Source organism: Salmo salar, chromosome 10 (genome assembly GCF_965601325.2).
Source record: "Salmo salar chromosome 10, fSalSal1, whole genome shotgun sequence".
Taxonomy (NCBI): Eukaryota; Metazoa; Chordata; class Actinopteri; order Salmoniformes; family Salmonidae; genus Salmo; species Salmo salar.
Window position 1 is genome coordinate 114,723,451 of NC_138300.1, and position 14,689 is coordinate 114,738,139.

The 14,689-nt window shown below is 43.1% G+C and overlaps 1 protein-coding gene across 1 annotated transcript; it reads right to left on the bottom strand.

Annotated features, from left to right (window-relative positions):
* Positions 1 to 5,207: 5,207 nt before the first annotated feature.
* On the bottom strand, positions 5,208 to 14,371 carry cbpa2 (Carboxypeptidase A2). The gene is made up of 11 exons (NM_001140879.1): positions 14,302 to 14,371; positions 13,895 to 13,976; positions 13,632 to 13,766; positions 9,137 to 9,235; positions 8,684 to 8,785; positions 8,260 to 8,361; positions 8,011 to 8,121; positions 6,272 to 6,362; positions 5,807 to 6,006; positions 5,608 to 5,692; positions 5,208 to 5,456 (listed from the first exon to the last, which is right to left on the bottom strand). The coding sequence occupies exons 1-11, from the start codon at positions 14,361 to 14,363 to the stop codon at positions 5,269 to 5,271; spliced, it is 1,257 nt and encodes a 418-aa protein (NP_001134351.1). The 5' UTR covers positions 14,364 to 14,371; the 3' UTR covers positions 5,208 to 5,268.
* Between the last annotated feature and the right edge of the window lie 318 nt (positions 14,372 to 14,689).

A 14,689-nucleotide genomic window follows, 5' to 3' on the forward strand; every position in this document is an offset into this window, starting at 1 on the left:
ATGCTACTGTTTCAAGGTAAGTTGTTTCATGGTATGCTACTGTTTCATGGTATGCTACTGTTTCATGGTATGTTATTGTTTCATGGTATGCTATTGTTTCATGGTATGCTATTGTTTCAAGGTAAGTTATTGTTTCATGGTATGCTACTGGTTCAAGGTAAGTTATTGTTTCATGGTATGCTCTGGTTCAAGGTATGCTACTGGTTCAAGGTATGCTGGTGGTTCAAGGTATGCTACTGTTTCAAGGTAAGTTATTGTTTCATGGTATGCTACTGTTTCAAGGTAAGTTATTGTTTCATGGTATGCTACTGTTTCAAGGTATGCTACTGTTTCAAGGTATGCTATTGTTTCAAGGTGTGCTATTGTTTCATGGTATGCAGATATCCGAAGGTATTAATAATAATAATAATAATAATAATAATAATAATAATAATATTAATAATAATATTACATGCAGGTCTTGCAAAACCTTTCATCAGATGAACATATGAGGTACAACTAGACTTTGTTAACTCCCAGAATAGTTGTTAAGAATAGTTAGCTGATCATACCAATACCTGACTGAAGTGTAACCCCATAGGAATATACAGCACATGAGACACTCATACCAACTGCAACCCCAACAGCCCCCCCCCCCCCCCCCCCCCCCTTCTGGTTTTAAGAATTCATAATTAAGGGTTTTACTGTACGCTTCAGATGTCAGTTATTCTTCTTGCTCTCCAAAACAATTCCGTCAGACAAAGCATTATTTTAAAACAGTGGTGGAAGTTTTCATGTCAAGCATGGGGCTTTTCACTTTTCAATGCGGAAATTATTTATTGCAGTCCTACTGCATTCTCTAAAAGTTTAATGTCACCCACCAAAGTGGCTTTACATGCAAATGTGGTTTGGTGCTTCTTCTTCCTCTTTTTCTTCTTCTTCTCCCCTGTCATTTTCCTCTAAAAGCTATAAAAAAGCTAGGCGCCCTGGAGTAGCTTGTTCCACATGGCTTAACTCTGCCCTGCTAGCTTATAAATAGATCCATTTACATTGCATTTCATGGCTGAGCTCTCTCTCAATATTTCAGTGACCCACTAGTAAATTTACTATTAATCATTTATAAACTTGACTTGTTCATTTCGTTTTGCACAAGGATACAGAGCATACACATTCCATACTGACGGGACTCCATATATGGAATCATTGTTTTTCTCTTCAATCTTAAAAGTCTTACAAATGATTCATACTGTATGCTTCACCTTGTATACCGGTAGATCAGATGGGACAGGTTTCGTTATATGAAAAACCTTATACAAATGATTGGACTTCAGTGAGGTATGTGATAAAGGTGTTCATTGGCACCAACTGGAAGGAAACTAACTGAAACAGGACTTGTCCAATGTGAAATGTTGTCTTTGGAAAAATGTGTGCCCTAATAAACACGAGCTTGCATGAACATAAACACGAACATGTGCTTTGGTTCCAAATGTCACCCTTTTCCCTATAAAGTGCACTACTTTTGATCAGATCCCAATGGGCCCTAGTCACAAGTGGTGCACTACATAGGGAATAGGGTACCATTTGGGACATATATCCTGTGTGTTGCTAACACAGTCTCACATGTGGGTCACCCGAGTGAGTGTGTGTTTGAGCGTTTCGCTCCAGTGCTCCTAACCTCTGTCCACTCTGTTGGTCAGATGAACACCTGAAGGGAGATGACAGATCTGCCATCTGCCTCTTTTCCTGGAAGGTTTTTGAGAAATAATCCAGCAATCTACTGTGCCCTACGGCTTGGATATGTTCCAATTCCCTGTTCTATGGATGTTAATATTCTATTGAGCACACAAAAAAGCATTACAAGACTAGTCCTAACTTCTCACATTTCCTTTCTCGGGTCTCTACCCAAGACCTAGGGCTCTGTTCAAAAAGATCCACTTTAGCCGACATCGTCATAGCGGTTGTTTTGGTGGTGTAGGAGATAAAACTGCTTTAGAGCTGTAAAATCCACAAGTGGCTCCTGGCATTATACCTAAAGCGGACATTACCATTGGATGCACCGAGTCGCATTAAGAGAAATCTCACTGGAATGCGAGACGTAATCTACACTTTGATTAGGCTTCAATATTTTGATGAATGATTTACAATTTGAGTGTAATTATTTCTATATAGCCTACACTTTCTCATTATGAACTTCTAACGTGAATGGGAAGGGTGTGGCCTCATGACAATGATCACAAGAGCAACTGCTCACTGATTTGACAGCTCCATCACAGTTCCACCTCCGACGCCATCAAACATCAGCTATGCGGGTGTCGGCTATCGTCCGTTAATGCTTGATCCGATTGAATCTTGGTCTTAACCATGTTTTGAGGCGATACAGTGTTTGTTTATATTTACATTGTTTACAAAGATTGGCGTAAGTAAAAGCTTGTATTATGGGTTTTGATTGGGTACAACTGTTGAACTAAGATCATGTGGCATTTATAAGTTATATTCTTCAAGAATCAATGGGTATATCATTCATTTATAAGTCCAAAAGTGGATGTAGTAATAGAGGAGTAAAGATGTAATATGGAGAGTATGGAGGTACATAACGTATTTGCCATATTGTATTACAGTGCCATCTAGTGTTGCCTATTGATCCACTGCCTTGTACAGCTCCTACTGCTCCTCTGTACTGACCAGCGCCATGGACGAGGCCCAGCGCCATGCACGCCACCCAGCGCCATGGACGGGGCCCAGCGCCATGCACGCCACCCAGCGCCATGGACGGGGCCCAGCTCCATGGACGGGGCCCAGCGCCTTGGACAGGGCCCAGCGCCATGGACAGGGCCCAGCGCCATGGACAGGGCCCAGCGCCATGCACGCCACCCAGCGCCATGGACAGAGCCCAGCGCCATGGACGGACAGCAAATCAGCTTTTTTTTCTTCACGATGATTAAGCTACTTGTCTATTCTATCAATAGTCTATTCTATCAATAGCCTATTCTATCAATAGCCTAGTCTATCAGTAGCCTAGTCTATCAGTAGCCTAGTCTATCAGTAGCCTAGTCTATCAATAGCCTAGTCTATCAGTAGCCTAGTCTATCAGTAGCCTATTCTATCAATAGTCTATATTCTATCAATAGTCTATTCTATCAATAGTCTATTCTATCAGTAGTTTATTCTATCAGTAGTTTATTCTATCAGTAGTTTATTCTATCAGTAGTCTATTCTATCAATAGTCTATTCTATCAACAGCCTAGTCTATCAATAGTCTATATTCTATCAATAGTCTATATTCTATCAATAGTCTATATTCTATCAGTAGTCTATTCTATCAATAGTCTATATTCTATCAGTAGTCTATTCTATCAATAGTCTATATTCTATCAATAGTCTATTCTATCAATAGTCTATTCTATCAATTGTCATGACGTTGGCCTGTGGGTAAGGTTTATGACCCCCCCCCCCCCCCCATAAATACCTTTCTCCCTTCCCCTCTCTGACCCTACTGAAGGACTTGAATAGTCTGTGTTAAATATAGAGAGTCTGGGAACATCAAACAAATGGGGAAAAGGAACCATATTTTGGTAATAAAACCAGTTGGAAATATGCTTGGGAACGTAATGAGTATGTATGTCAGTTCGGTTGTCATCTGAGACATTATGACTGATGACAGGACGACATAAACTGTACCTGAGAAAGTATACACCCTCTAGTTATCAGAGTAACATGGAATTGTTATGCAATTGAAATGTTTGATATTGAAATTGTTTGTTAGGAGATCAAATGTAATTTTAGCTTCCAAATGAGAGATTTGGGTTTTCATAAGGAAAGTGCCCTGCTTGATCAGTGGTCCACCCCTGTGAAGAGGAGGGGTTATAAACGATGAAACACATCCACCCCCTCTCCACTATATAAGCCTTTGACGAAAAGATAACCACGTTGTTCCAGTACGTGAGGTCTGCCGCCTCTACGTTAGAAGGACACACATGTCAAGTACAGAACTAAGCCAACCTCGGCGTGAGCTTTGGTGGCGAATGGTATGAACTTTGAGCTTATTCACTACAGAAGTGATACTTCCTAGCCGTTGAGTTAGCAGCGGCCGCTGTAGACGGGGGCTAGGAAAGGACGGACGACGGATCCAGTCTAACAGACGGACGAAGATACCACCACGTATCCAATTTACCACCAGAGACATTCTTCCGAGGACAGGAAGATCTGTTGGCCAACCCGGCCAGCATCTACGACCAATCTACCGAAGCGCAGCTCAGAGTAAATATTTATTGCATTTTCCTTTTCCAAATGGTTGGTAATTTAGAATGCATAAGATAATGTATTTACGATAGCATAGCTGCTGTTTCTTCGTTCCTAAGTCTTCCCGCTCTTTCATTCAAGCCCAACCCCCTTTCCTTTGTGTAACCAGCCATGATACAGGTTCCGTCCACCAGGACGTTTTCTGTATGACATCATTTGTATATATGTAATTCTGTGTGATTAGTTTAGGTATTTAGTAAATAAATAATTAAACCCAATTTTGTATTGCTGATTCAACTTGTTAGCCTGGGTTCGTGAAGATAGCCAAGAATTTACTACTTTCATTACGAGACTGAAAATAAGATAAGGGTTAATATTGACTGCTATCGATGTAAAATATGACTAAGTATTTTAAGTTTATTCGGAAGATAACGGCTCTATAAACGTTCTTCCGTGGTGCCCCGACTTTCTAGTTAATTACATTTACATGATTAGCTTAATCAGGTAATATTAATTAGAGAAAGAATTTTGTAGGTTAGCATGTCATATCACTTAATCCGGCATAGCCAAAGACACGACACAATAGTCTATATTCTATCAATAGTCTATATTCTATCAATAGTCTATTCTATCAATAGTCTATATTCTATCAATAGTCTATTCTATCAATAGTCTATTCTATCAATAGTCTATATTCTATCAATAGTCTATTCTATCAATAGTCTATATTCTATCAATAGTCTATATTCTATCAATAGTCTATTCTATCAATAGTTTATATTCTATCAATAGTCTATACTCTATCAATAGTCTATACTCTATCAATAGTCTATATTCTATCAATAGTCTATTCTATCAATAGCCTAGTCTATCAGTAGTCTATTCTATCAATAGTCTATATTCTATCAATAGTCTATTCCATCAATAGTCTATTCTATCAATTTAACAAAAAGTTCAATGAACACAGACATTTTTTCCAGACCTAGAATTCTTTATTTAACTGAGTTCAGGCCTTGGAAGGAAAGGTTGTGCGCTGGGTGGGTTTGAGACTTAATAGGAGTGGTCACGGACATACTCCATGATGTCCTTCAGGGCCAGCCAGGTCTCAGAGGCAGTGGGGATGATCTGATTGGCTGGCAGGATGAAACCATAGCGACCGGTGTCCCTCAGCTCGAAGGCAAAGGAGTACTTGATGCCCAGGTCGTAGGACCAATCGATGCTGCCTCCGCTGGCTTGGTCTGGAGGGGGGAGAAATCACATATTAATGAAAGTATTGGATTGAACTACCATGCTGTGTATTCCAGTTCTGGCTGGTGGGTCGCATCTAATGACAAACCAACTTCATTGAAACACTTGGAGCCACTTATAGTATAAGTATTGAATACTTACAGATGATCTTGCAGATGCTGCCAACCTTATATGTGGTTCCATGGAGAGAGCTGAGCTTCTGGACTGCAGACCTGCCCACAGAGTCCTACCAGAAAGCAGCAGAGACAGGAGAGTCAGTGGATTAGTGTGTGTGTGTACATGTGTTTGCATGAATGTGTGTGCGTATGTACGTGTGAGTGTGTGTGGTGTGGTATGTTACCAGTTCAGCCGCGTGGAGCGCATCATTGCAGGTGTATCCGTAGGGGTACATGAGCAGCTGGGAGTAGGCGTGGATGGAGATGAAGGACTTGAAGTTGCCGTGGTTCTTCACCAGGTTCACAACGTTCTTCACCTCTATCTCAGAGTGGGGAGACGGGCCGTGGTACGAGTCAGAGCAGGGGTTGGTACTAGCACCGGGTCCTGGAGAAATAGACACATAAAGACACATGGATGGACACAGGTTATTCTGCATACAACAAAAAGGTATGGGAAGGAAAGGTTTGTCTCCACACCATAAAGTGTTTCTCATAACATTATACTTTTCACTAACTTCATCTCTGGGAAAGGAAACTATCAGCTGTGGAAATGTATGCCACAGTCAACCTGTGATACCCACCTCCAAAGCTGGTACGGGAATGTAACATTACATGATCTATAGGTTTTCAAAATGAGGCGTGATACCCACCTCCAAAACCAGCATCCCAGTTCCTGTTGGGGTCGACACCACGGCACATGGAGCCAGGGTTCTTGGAGCGAGTCTTGCGCCACATACGGTTCTGTGAACCATGAGGACACAATACTCTAACTCAGTAAACACTATACTGGTATACCATGAGGACACAATACTCCAACTCAGTAAACATTATACTGGTATACCATGAGGACACAATACTCTAACTCAGTAAACACTATACTGGTATACCATGAGGACACAATACTCCAACTCAGTAAACATTATACTGGTATACCATGAGGACACAATACTCTAACTCAGTAAACACTATACTGGTATACCATGAGGACACAATACTCCAACTCAGTAAACATTATACTGGTATACCATGAGGACACAATACTCTAACTCAGTAAACACTATACTGGTATACCATGAGGACACAATACTCTAACTCAGTAAACACTATACTGGTATACTATGAGGACACAATACTCTAACTCAGTAAACACTATACTGGTATACCATGAGGACACAATACTCTAACTCAGTAAACACTATACTGGTATACCATGAGGACACAATACTCTAACTCAGTAAACATTATACTGGTATACCATGAGGACACAATACTCTAACTCAGTAAACATTATACTGGTATACCATGAGGACACAATATTCTTAACTCAGTAAACATTATACTGGTATACCATGAGGACTCTAACTCAGTAAACACTATACTGGTATACCATGAGGACTCTAACTCAGTAAACATTATACTGGTATACCATGAGGACTCTAACTCAGTAAACAGTATACTGGTATACCATGAGGACTCTAACTCAGTAAACACTATACTGGTATACCATGAGGACTCTAACTCAGTAAACAGTATACTGGTATACCATGAGGACTCTAACTCAGTAAACAGTATACTGGTATACCATGAAGACTCTAACTCAGTACATTTACATTTACATTTTAGTCATTTAGCAGACGCTCTTATCCAGAGCGACTTACAGTAGTGAATGCATACATTTCATAACTTTTTTCTCCGTACTGGTCCCCCGTGGTAAACATTATACTGGTATACCATGAGGACTCTAACTCAGTAAACAGTATACTGGTATACCATGAGGACTCTAACTCAGTAAACAGTATACTGGTATACCATGAGAACTCTAACTCAGTAAACATTATACTGGTATACCATGAGGACTCTAACTCAGTAAACATTATACTGGTATACCATGAGGACTCTAACTCAGTAAACATTATACTGGTATACCATGAGGACTCTAACTCAGTAAACAGTATACTGGTATACCATGAGAACTCTAACTCAGTAAACATTATACTGGTATACCATGAGGACTCTAACTCAGTAAACATTATACTGGTATACCATGAGGACTCTAACTCAGTAAACATTATACTGGTATACCATGAGGACTCTAACTCAGTAAACAGTATACTGGTATACCATGAGGACTCTAACTCAGTAAACACTATACTGGTATACCATGTAGCACAACCAGGATTGTCCTCATATTACTCTACATTGAGCCAAACTGAGGTGAACAGATGAAAGGTCACACTTTACACTTAACTGTATAGCTGTAATGTAGTACAGCATTTAGGTATGTATAGGCCTATATGTTACATCTATAGGAGGTACCTACACTACTGTGGGACTTGACGTAGCCCACAGTATAGATGCATTATAGCACTGCATATGGTACGACACCTACACTGGTGTGGCTGTGGACGTATCCATCAGGGTTGGCTAGAATCAGCAGGTAGATGTCCATGGTTTTCAGGAGGGAGGTCAGGGAAGCATCAGTACCATAGTCACTGGCAATCTGAAGAACAATAACATGTATTTGTGAGACACACACACAGTGTTGGAATGTTGTTTTTCTGTATAATGTGTTGGTGTTAATTCTGAATACAATAGCAGTCTGGTTTTTCTCTTGGAATGAGAGCAGGTGTTCTCTCACCTTGTTGGCCGTCCACACCCCAGTGGCCTGAGACACCCACTCTCTGGAGTGGATACCAGAGTCAACCCAGATGGCAGGACGCTTGTCGCCACCCGTGCTGAACTACAACAGAGGACAGATGTGTTATGGTCTTGTTTCATTCAGCTCTTAGGGAGCACTGATGCGTGCGGGTACACACACATATGCACACACATGCATGCACACATACACGCACACACACACACACACACACACACACACACACACACACACACACACACACACACACACACACACACATACAGCGCGCGCACACACACACATGCACATGCACACATGCCAGCACACATACAAACATACAAGTATATAAAGTTACAGCTCTCTCTCTAAAAAAAAGACTGTATTTCCATTAACTGTACACAAACAGGTGTAAGCATCTACATACCTTCAGGACATACATGGGCCTGCCTTCATAGGAGGTTCCGATCTGTTCCTTGGTGACTAGGTTAGGGTGAGCAGCCACCAGGCCGTCCATCCAGCTGTAGATCTGGAAAGAGAAAAGCACATCAGGATAGTTTCAACATAATGTATGTTATAAGATGTTTATAGTATAGATTACATGTTACGCATCACATTATTACTGTATTTTATATCCTCAGTACAATATCAACTCTGCAATGAGAATGATGCATATGTCAAATTGATGACGGTGCAATTTGAAATCCATGCAAGTTTGAAGCTACAATATGTGAGTGAGTGGGTGTTCACGTTGTGTGTGTGTGTGTGTGTGTGTGTGTGTGTGTGTGTGTGTGTGTGTGTGTGTGTGTGTGTGTGTGTGCGTCCGTGTGTGTGCGTGTGTGCGTGCATGCGTGTGTGTGTGTTTGTTTGTGCAACACACCGTCTCCAGAGGGTGATAGGCTCCAAAGTTGAAGCTCTTGGAGCTGCGCTCCCTCATGTTGTTCTCCTCCATCTCTGCCTTCTCCTCATCCAGGAGTTCCTGAAACAATGACAATACCAATCAAGTTATTACTAACAGTTATTACTAACAGTTATTACTGTCAGTTATTGTAACCAACCAGTGTTGGGGAAGCTATTCTGAAAGTATAGTTTACCAAGCTACCAATTACTTCAAACTGGAAGAAGTTAAGTGACCCTTAAGAAAAATATTGTTTACTTGACTAAAGTTACTTTGAGAAAGTAGTTCACTACATTCAAACTACTTTGTGGAAAATTAGCATATCTAAATCTGAAATATCATAGACTACAAATTGCAAGAAAAGATCCCTCTGGAGTCAGATGTTAACAATGTGTAATTTAGCCTATTAAACACCAACAAGAGAGAATTGTAGTTCCAGTAGTTAGCTACACCGCTACATGGCAAAAAAGTAATTAACTACTAAAAACACTACCAATATTTCAATTTAGTTCAACTATCACCAAGCTACTGCCAAATGTAGTTAAATTACTAGTTGAACTACATTTAGATCACTACTCCCCAACACTGCAACCAACTGAGTTATGTATTACTGTGGTGCCCAAACGGTGTCACTCACTATATAAAAGTGCATTTTACATTCACTGCTATATTCCAAAACCTGGCTTTCATCATTATTAGCTACACGCTTACAAAAAAGGGTTCTTCAGTTGTCCCCCATAAGATAACCCTTTTTGGTTCCAGGTTGTCACGTCCTGACCATAGAGAGCTCGTATTTTTCTATGGAAGAGTAGGTCAGGGCGTGACTGGGGGGTTTTGTCAAGTTTATTTATTTCTATGCTTGGTTCTAGTTTCTTTTTTCTATGTTGAGGTTTTTGTCTAGTTTAAATTTTCTATGTTGTGTTCTAGGTTCTTTTTTCTATGTTGGGTTTTTGTCTAATTTACATTTTCTATGTTGTGTTCTAGGTTCTTTTTTCTAGGTTGGGGTTTTCGTATATGATTCCCAATTAGAGACAGCTGGTCAACGTTGTCTCTAATTGGGGATCATATTTATGTGGTTTTTCCCACTAGTGTTTGTGGGAGATTATTTTGAGTTTATGCATGTAGCACCGCTTAATCATGGTTTGTTGTTTTTGTTTATAGGTTGTCTGCCTTGCATAGTTTCACATAGAAATAAAGATGTGGAACGATACGCACGCTTGGTCTCTTTCATACGACAGTCGTGACAGAATCTCCCACCACCAAAGGACCAAGCAGCGTGCCCAGGAGGAGCAGGGATCCTGGGCCTGGGAGAGAAGAGAGTGGAGGACATCCTGGACCTGGGAGGAGGTAATGGCAGGGGACAAGACCCTGCCATGGAAGCAGGCGGAGACAGCGAGAGAGGAACGGCGACAATACGAGGAACTAGCACGGCAACGACGGAAGCCCGAGGGGCAGCTCCAAAAAAAAATGTGGGGGGGGGGGCACACGGGGAGATTGGCGGAGTCAGGGTTGAGGCCTGAGCCAACTCCCCGTGCTTACCGTGGGGAGCATGTGACCAGTCAGGCACCGTGTTATGCGGTGATGCGCACACTGTATCTCCAGTGCGCATTCATAGCCCGGTGCGCACTGTCCCTGCGCCCCGCATTTGCTGGGCTAAAGTGAGCATTCAGCCAGGACGGGTTGTGCCGGCTCAGTGCTCCTGGTCTCCGGTGCGTCTCCTCGGTCCAGTATATCCTGCACCGGTTCTACGCACCAGGTCTCCAGTGCGCCTCCACAGCCCAGTACAACATGTGCCTGCTCCTCGCACTCTCTCTGAAGTGCGTGTCATCAGTCTAGTACGTCCTGTGCCTGCTCCTCGCACTCGCCCTAAGGTGCGTGTCACTAGTCCAGTGCCACCTGTACCGGTCCCACGCATCAGGCCTCCAGTGCGCCTCCCCAGTTTAGTACATCCTGTACCTGCTTCTCGCACTCGCCTTGAAGTGCGTGTCACCAGTCTGGTGCCACCTGTCCCGGCTCCACGCACTAGGCCTCCAGTGCGCCTGCCCAGTCCGGTGACAGTCCCCAGTCCAGAGCTTCCCGGCGACGGTCCCCCAGTCCGGAGCTTCCGGTGACGGTCCCCAGTCCGGAGCCTCCTGAGACGGTCCGCAGTCCGGAGCCTCCTGAGACGGTCCGCAGTCCGGAGCCTCCTGAGACGGTCCGCAGTCTGGAGCCTCCTGAGACGGTCCGCAGTCTGGAGCCTCCTGAGACGGTCCGCAGTCTGGAGCCTCCTGAGACGGTCCGCAGTCTGGAGCCTCCTGAGACGGTCCGCAGTCCCGGAGCCTCCTGAGACGGCCCGCAGTCCGGAGCCTCCAGCGACGGTCGGCAGCCCGGAGCCTTCACCGATGCTGGCGGGTTCGCAGGATGAGAGGGTTCTTTGTCCTGCACCAGAGTCGCCTCCTATGCTGGCGGGTTCGCAGGATGAGAGGGTTCTTCGTCCCGCACCAGAACCGCCTCAGATGCGGAAGGATCCGCGGGATGAGAAAGTTCTTCGTCCTGCACCAAAGCCGCCACCAACACTAGACACCCCCCCAACCCTCCCTTTTGGTTTCAGGTTTTGCGGCTGGAGTCCGCACCTTTGGGGTGGGGGAGGGTACTGTCACGTCCTGACCAGAGAGCTTGTATTTTTATATGGTAGAGTAGGTCAGGGCGTGACTGGGGGGTTTGTCTAGTTTATTTATTTCTATGTTTGGTTCTAGGTTAGAGGCAGCTGGTCATCGTTGTCTCTAATTGGGGATCATATTTAAGTGGTTTTTCCCACTAGTGTTTGTGGGAGATTATTTTGAGTTTATGCATGTAGCACCTCTTCGTCACGGTTTGTTGTTTTTGTTTATAGGTTGTCTGTCTTGCATAGTTTCACATAGAAATAAAGATGTGGAACGATACGCACGCTGTGCCTTGGTCTCTTTCATACGACAGTCATGACACAGGTAGAACCCTTCTTGGTTCCAGGTCTGTGGAATGGGTTCTACATGGAACCCAAAGGGGTTTTACCTGGAACCAAAAAGGGTTCCTTAAAGGGTTCTCCTATGGGGACAGGCGGAGAATCCTTTTAGGTTCTAGATAGCACCTTTTTTTTCTAAAAGTGTACATCTTCAAATCTGATAATCAGTATGTTATTTATCTTTAAACAAGAGAACCAGAATACAACTCTCTCAAACAGTGGATGAGCTCGTTATTATCTCTAAATGTCATTTGAATTAGTGTTTGTACTGACAAAGACCAGTCAATGGCGGTAGACCAGCAACTGTAGACAATCAAATAAGCAACAGCTGTAGACTGACAGTGAAATGCTTACTTACGAGCCCTTTCCAACAACAGCTGTAGACTGACAGTGAAATGCTTACTTACGAGCCCTTTCCAACAACAGGTGTAGACTGACAGTGAAATGCTTACTTACGAGCCCTTTCCAACAACAGCTGTAGACTGACAGTGAAATGCTTACTTACGAGCCCTTTCCAACAACAGCTGTAGACTGACAGTGAAATGCTTACTTACGAGCCCATTCCAACAACAGGTGTAGACTGACAGTGAAATGCTTACTTACGAGCCCTTTCCAACAACAGCTGTAGACTGACAGTGAAATGCTTACTTACGAGCCCTTTCCAACAATGCAGAGAGAAAGAAACAAATAGAGAAATAATAGAAAAGTAAAACATGTAATAACATGTAATAATAAAACTTAGGGGTACGAGGTAACGTAGGGGTATGAGGTAATGGAGGTAGATATGTACATATAACTTGGAATAAAGTGACAGATAATAAACATTAACAGCAACGAATGTGATGAGTCAAAAAAAGTTAGTGCAAAAAGGGTCAATGCAGATAGTCCGGATAGGGAGCTTGGCCCCAGTGATGTACTGGGCCGTACGCACTACCCTCTGTAGTGTCCTTGTGGTCGGATGCCAAGCAGTTGCCATACCAAGAGGTGATGCAGCCAGTCAAGATGCTCTCAATGGCGCAGTTGTAGAACTTATTGAGGATCTGGGGGTCCATAACACCTTTTTTCAGCCACCTGATGGAAAAGAGGCATTGTTGTGTCCTCTTCATGACTACGTTGGTGATTATGGGCCATGATAGATCCTTAATGAGGTGGACACCGAGGAACTTGAATATTAAAATATTACCTTATTCAAATAAAATGTAATTTCTCAGAACTCCCAGTAGATGGCGGAAGTGAGCTGAGCAGTGACTAGTCTCACTTGCCAGACTCATGGCCACCAATGGCTGTGGAAAGAGACTTTGCAGCACAGGAGGTTGGTGGCACCTTAATTGGGTTGAACGGGCTTGTGGTAATGATTGGATCGGAATTAGTGGAATGGTATCAAATACATCAAACACATGGTCTCCAGGTGTTTGATGCCATTCCATTTGCTCCGTTCCGGCCATTATTATGAGCCGTTCTCCCCTCAGCAGCCTCCTGGGCTTTGCAGTGACTGACCTGCAGGTTGCTGATCATGACAGAGAACTGGATGTTATGTGCACGGAGGTAGTCCTTGACAGCGTACAGGCTGGAGTAGGGCACGCGGATGTCCACAGGGACCTCAGTGTTCACAGGGTGGAGCCAAAAGTCCAGCTGGAAGAGGAGAAGGGAGTGTTAAATGACGTAGTGAATAGGGACGGACACCATGGTTAGCAGCAGGAAACATGACTGTTAATGGGTCTAAACCAAGTATATTACACTCTTGTTTGTATTATACTTACATCCCAGTATGTGTCCTGCTCCAGAGCACGCAGAAGCAGAATCTGCTCCTCAGACTCCACATTGACCCTGATGACCTGGTCTCTGTGTAGGAAGGAAGGAAGGCATGACAAAATTATATAAATCTTTCAGTTCATCAGGGAAACAATATATTTGAAGTCACATGGTGGTTATGGTGAATTGCTAGTAAACACTCAAGTTTCTCAGAGGTTAGACTAAATAATTCCATGTCATTACAAGTCATCTTTTTTTGCGATCCTGATACAAAAATGTGATGGCCCATTGATGCATTGTGTTCACTAGTGTACAACTAACTGTAGAATCTCTCGGATTTAATGTACTAATCTGCAAAGAGAAACATCATTTATGTAGGTATATTTATTTACAAAGTTTAAACAGATGAATTTACCCAATGAAGACCTTCTCACAATTGGCAGCTGCAAGCAGCGCAAAGAGTACCAGAACTTTCATCCTTCCTGTGTCCTGTCCAGTACTGCCAGCTCTCCAAGCACCTGCCTTTATACTCAGCAACAGGTGCATTGTTCCCATGACAGTATTGCTTCACAATCTACTTTTGCTTCACAATCTATGGGGTACTGCCTTTTTCCAATGAATGTGGTGCAATTCAATAGGTCTAAGCCCAAGAGCTATTTTGGGGAATGGACATGATGTCTTAGCTCTATTTATTTTTCCATAGCATGGTTGGTGGTGCCATTGGCCCCCCTCCCTCAGTACCAGCTGTAGATAGTAGCAGTCCTTCTCCCAGGCATGCCCGTGCAGGATAAGTGGGTCTACTC

What these genes read in the sequence shown, in the direction of transcription:
- cbpa2 (NM_001140879.1), bottom strand. Translation starts at nt 14,363, where the DNA reads ATGAAAGTTCTGGTACTCTTTGCGCTGCTTGCAGCTGCCAATTGTGAG. An exon ending in TGTGAGAAGGTCTTCATTGG is followed by an intron (nt 13,977 to 14,301) that starts GTAAATTCATCT and finishes CTTCCTACACAG; the next exon opens with AGACCAGGTCATCAGGGTCA. An exon ending in CAGCATCTGCAAGATCATCT is followed by an intron (nt 5,457 to 5,607) that starts GTAAGTATTCAA and finishes TCCCCCCTCCAG; the next exon opens with ACCAAGCCAGCGGAGGCAGC.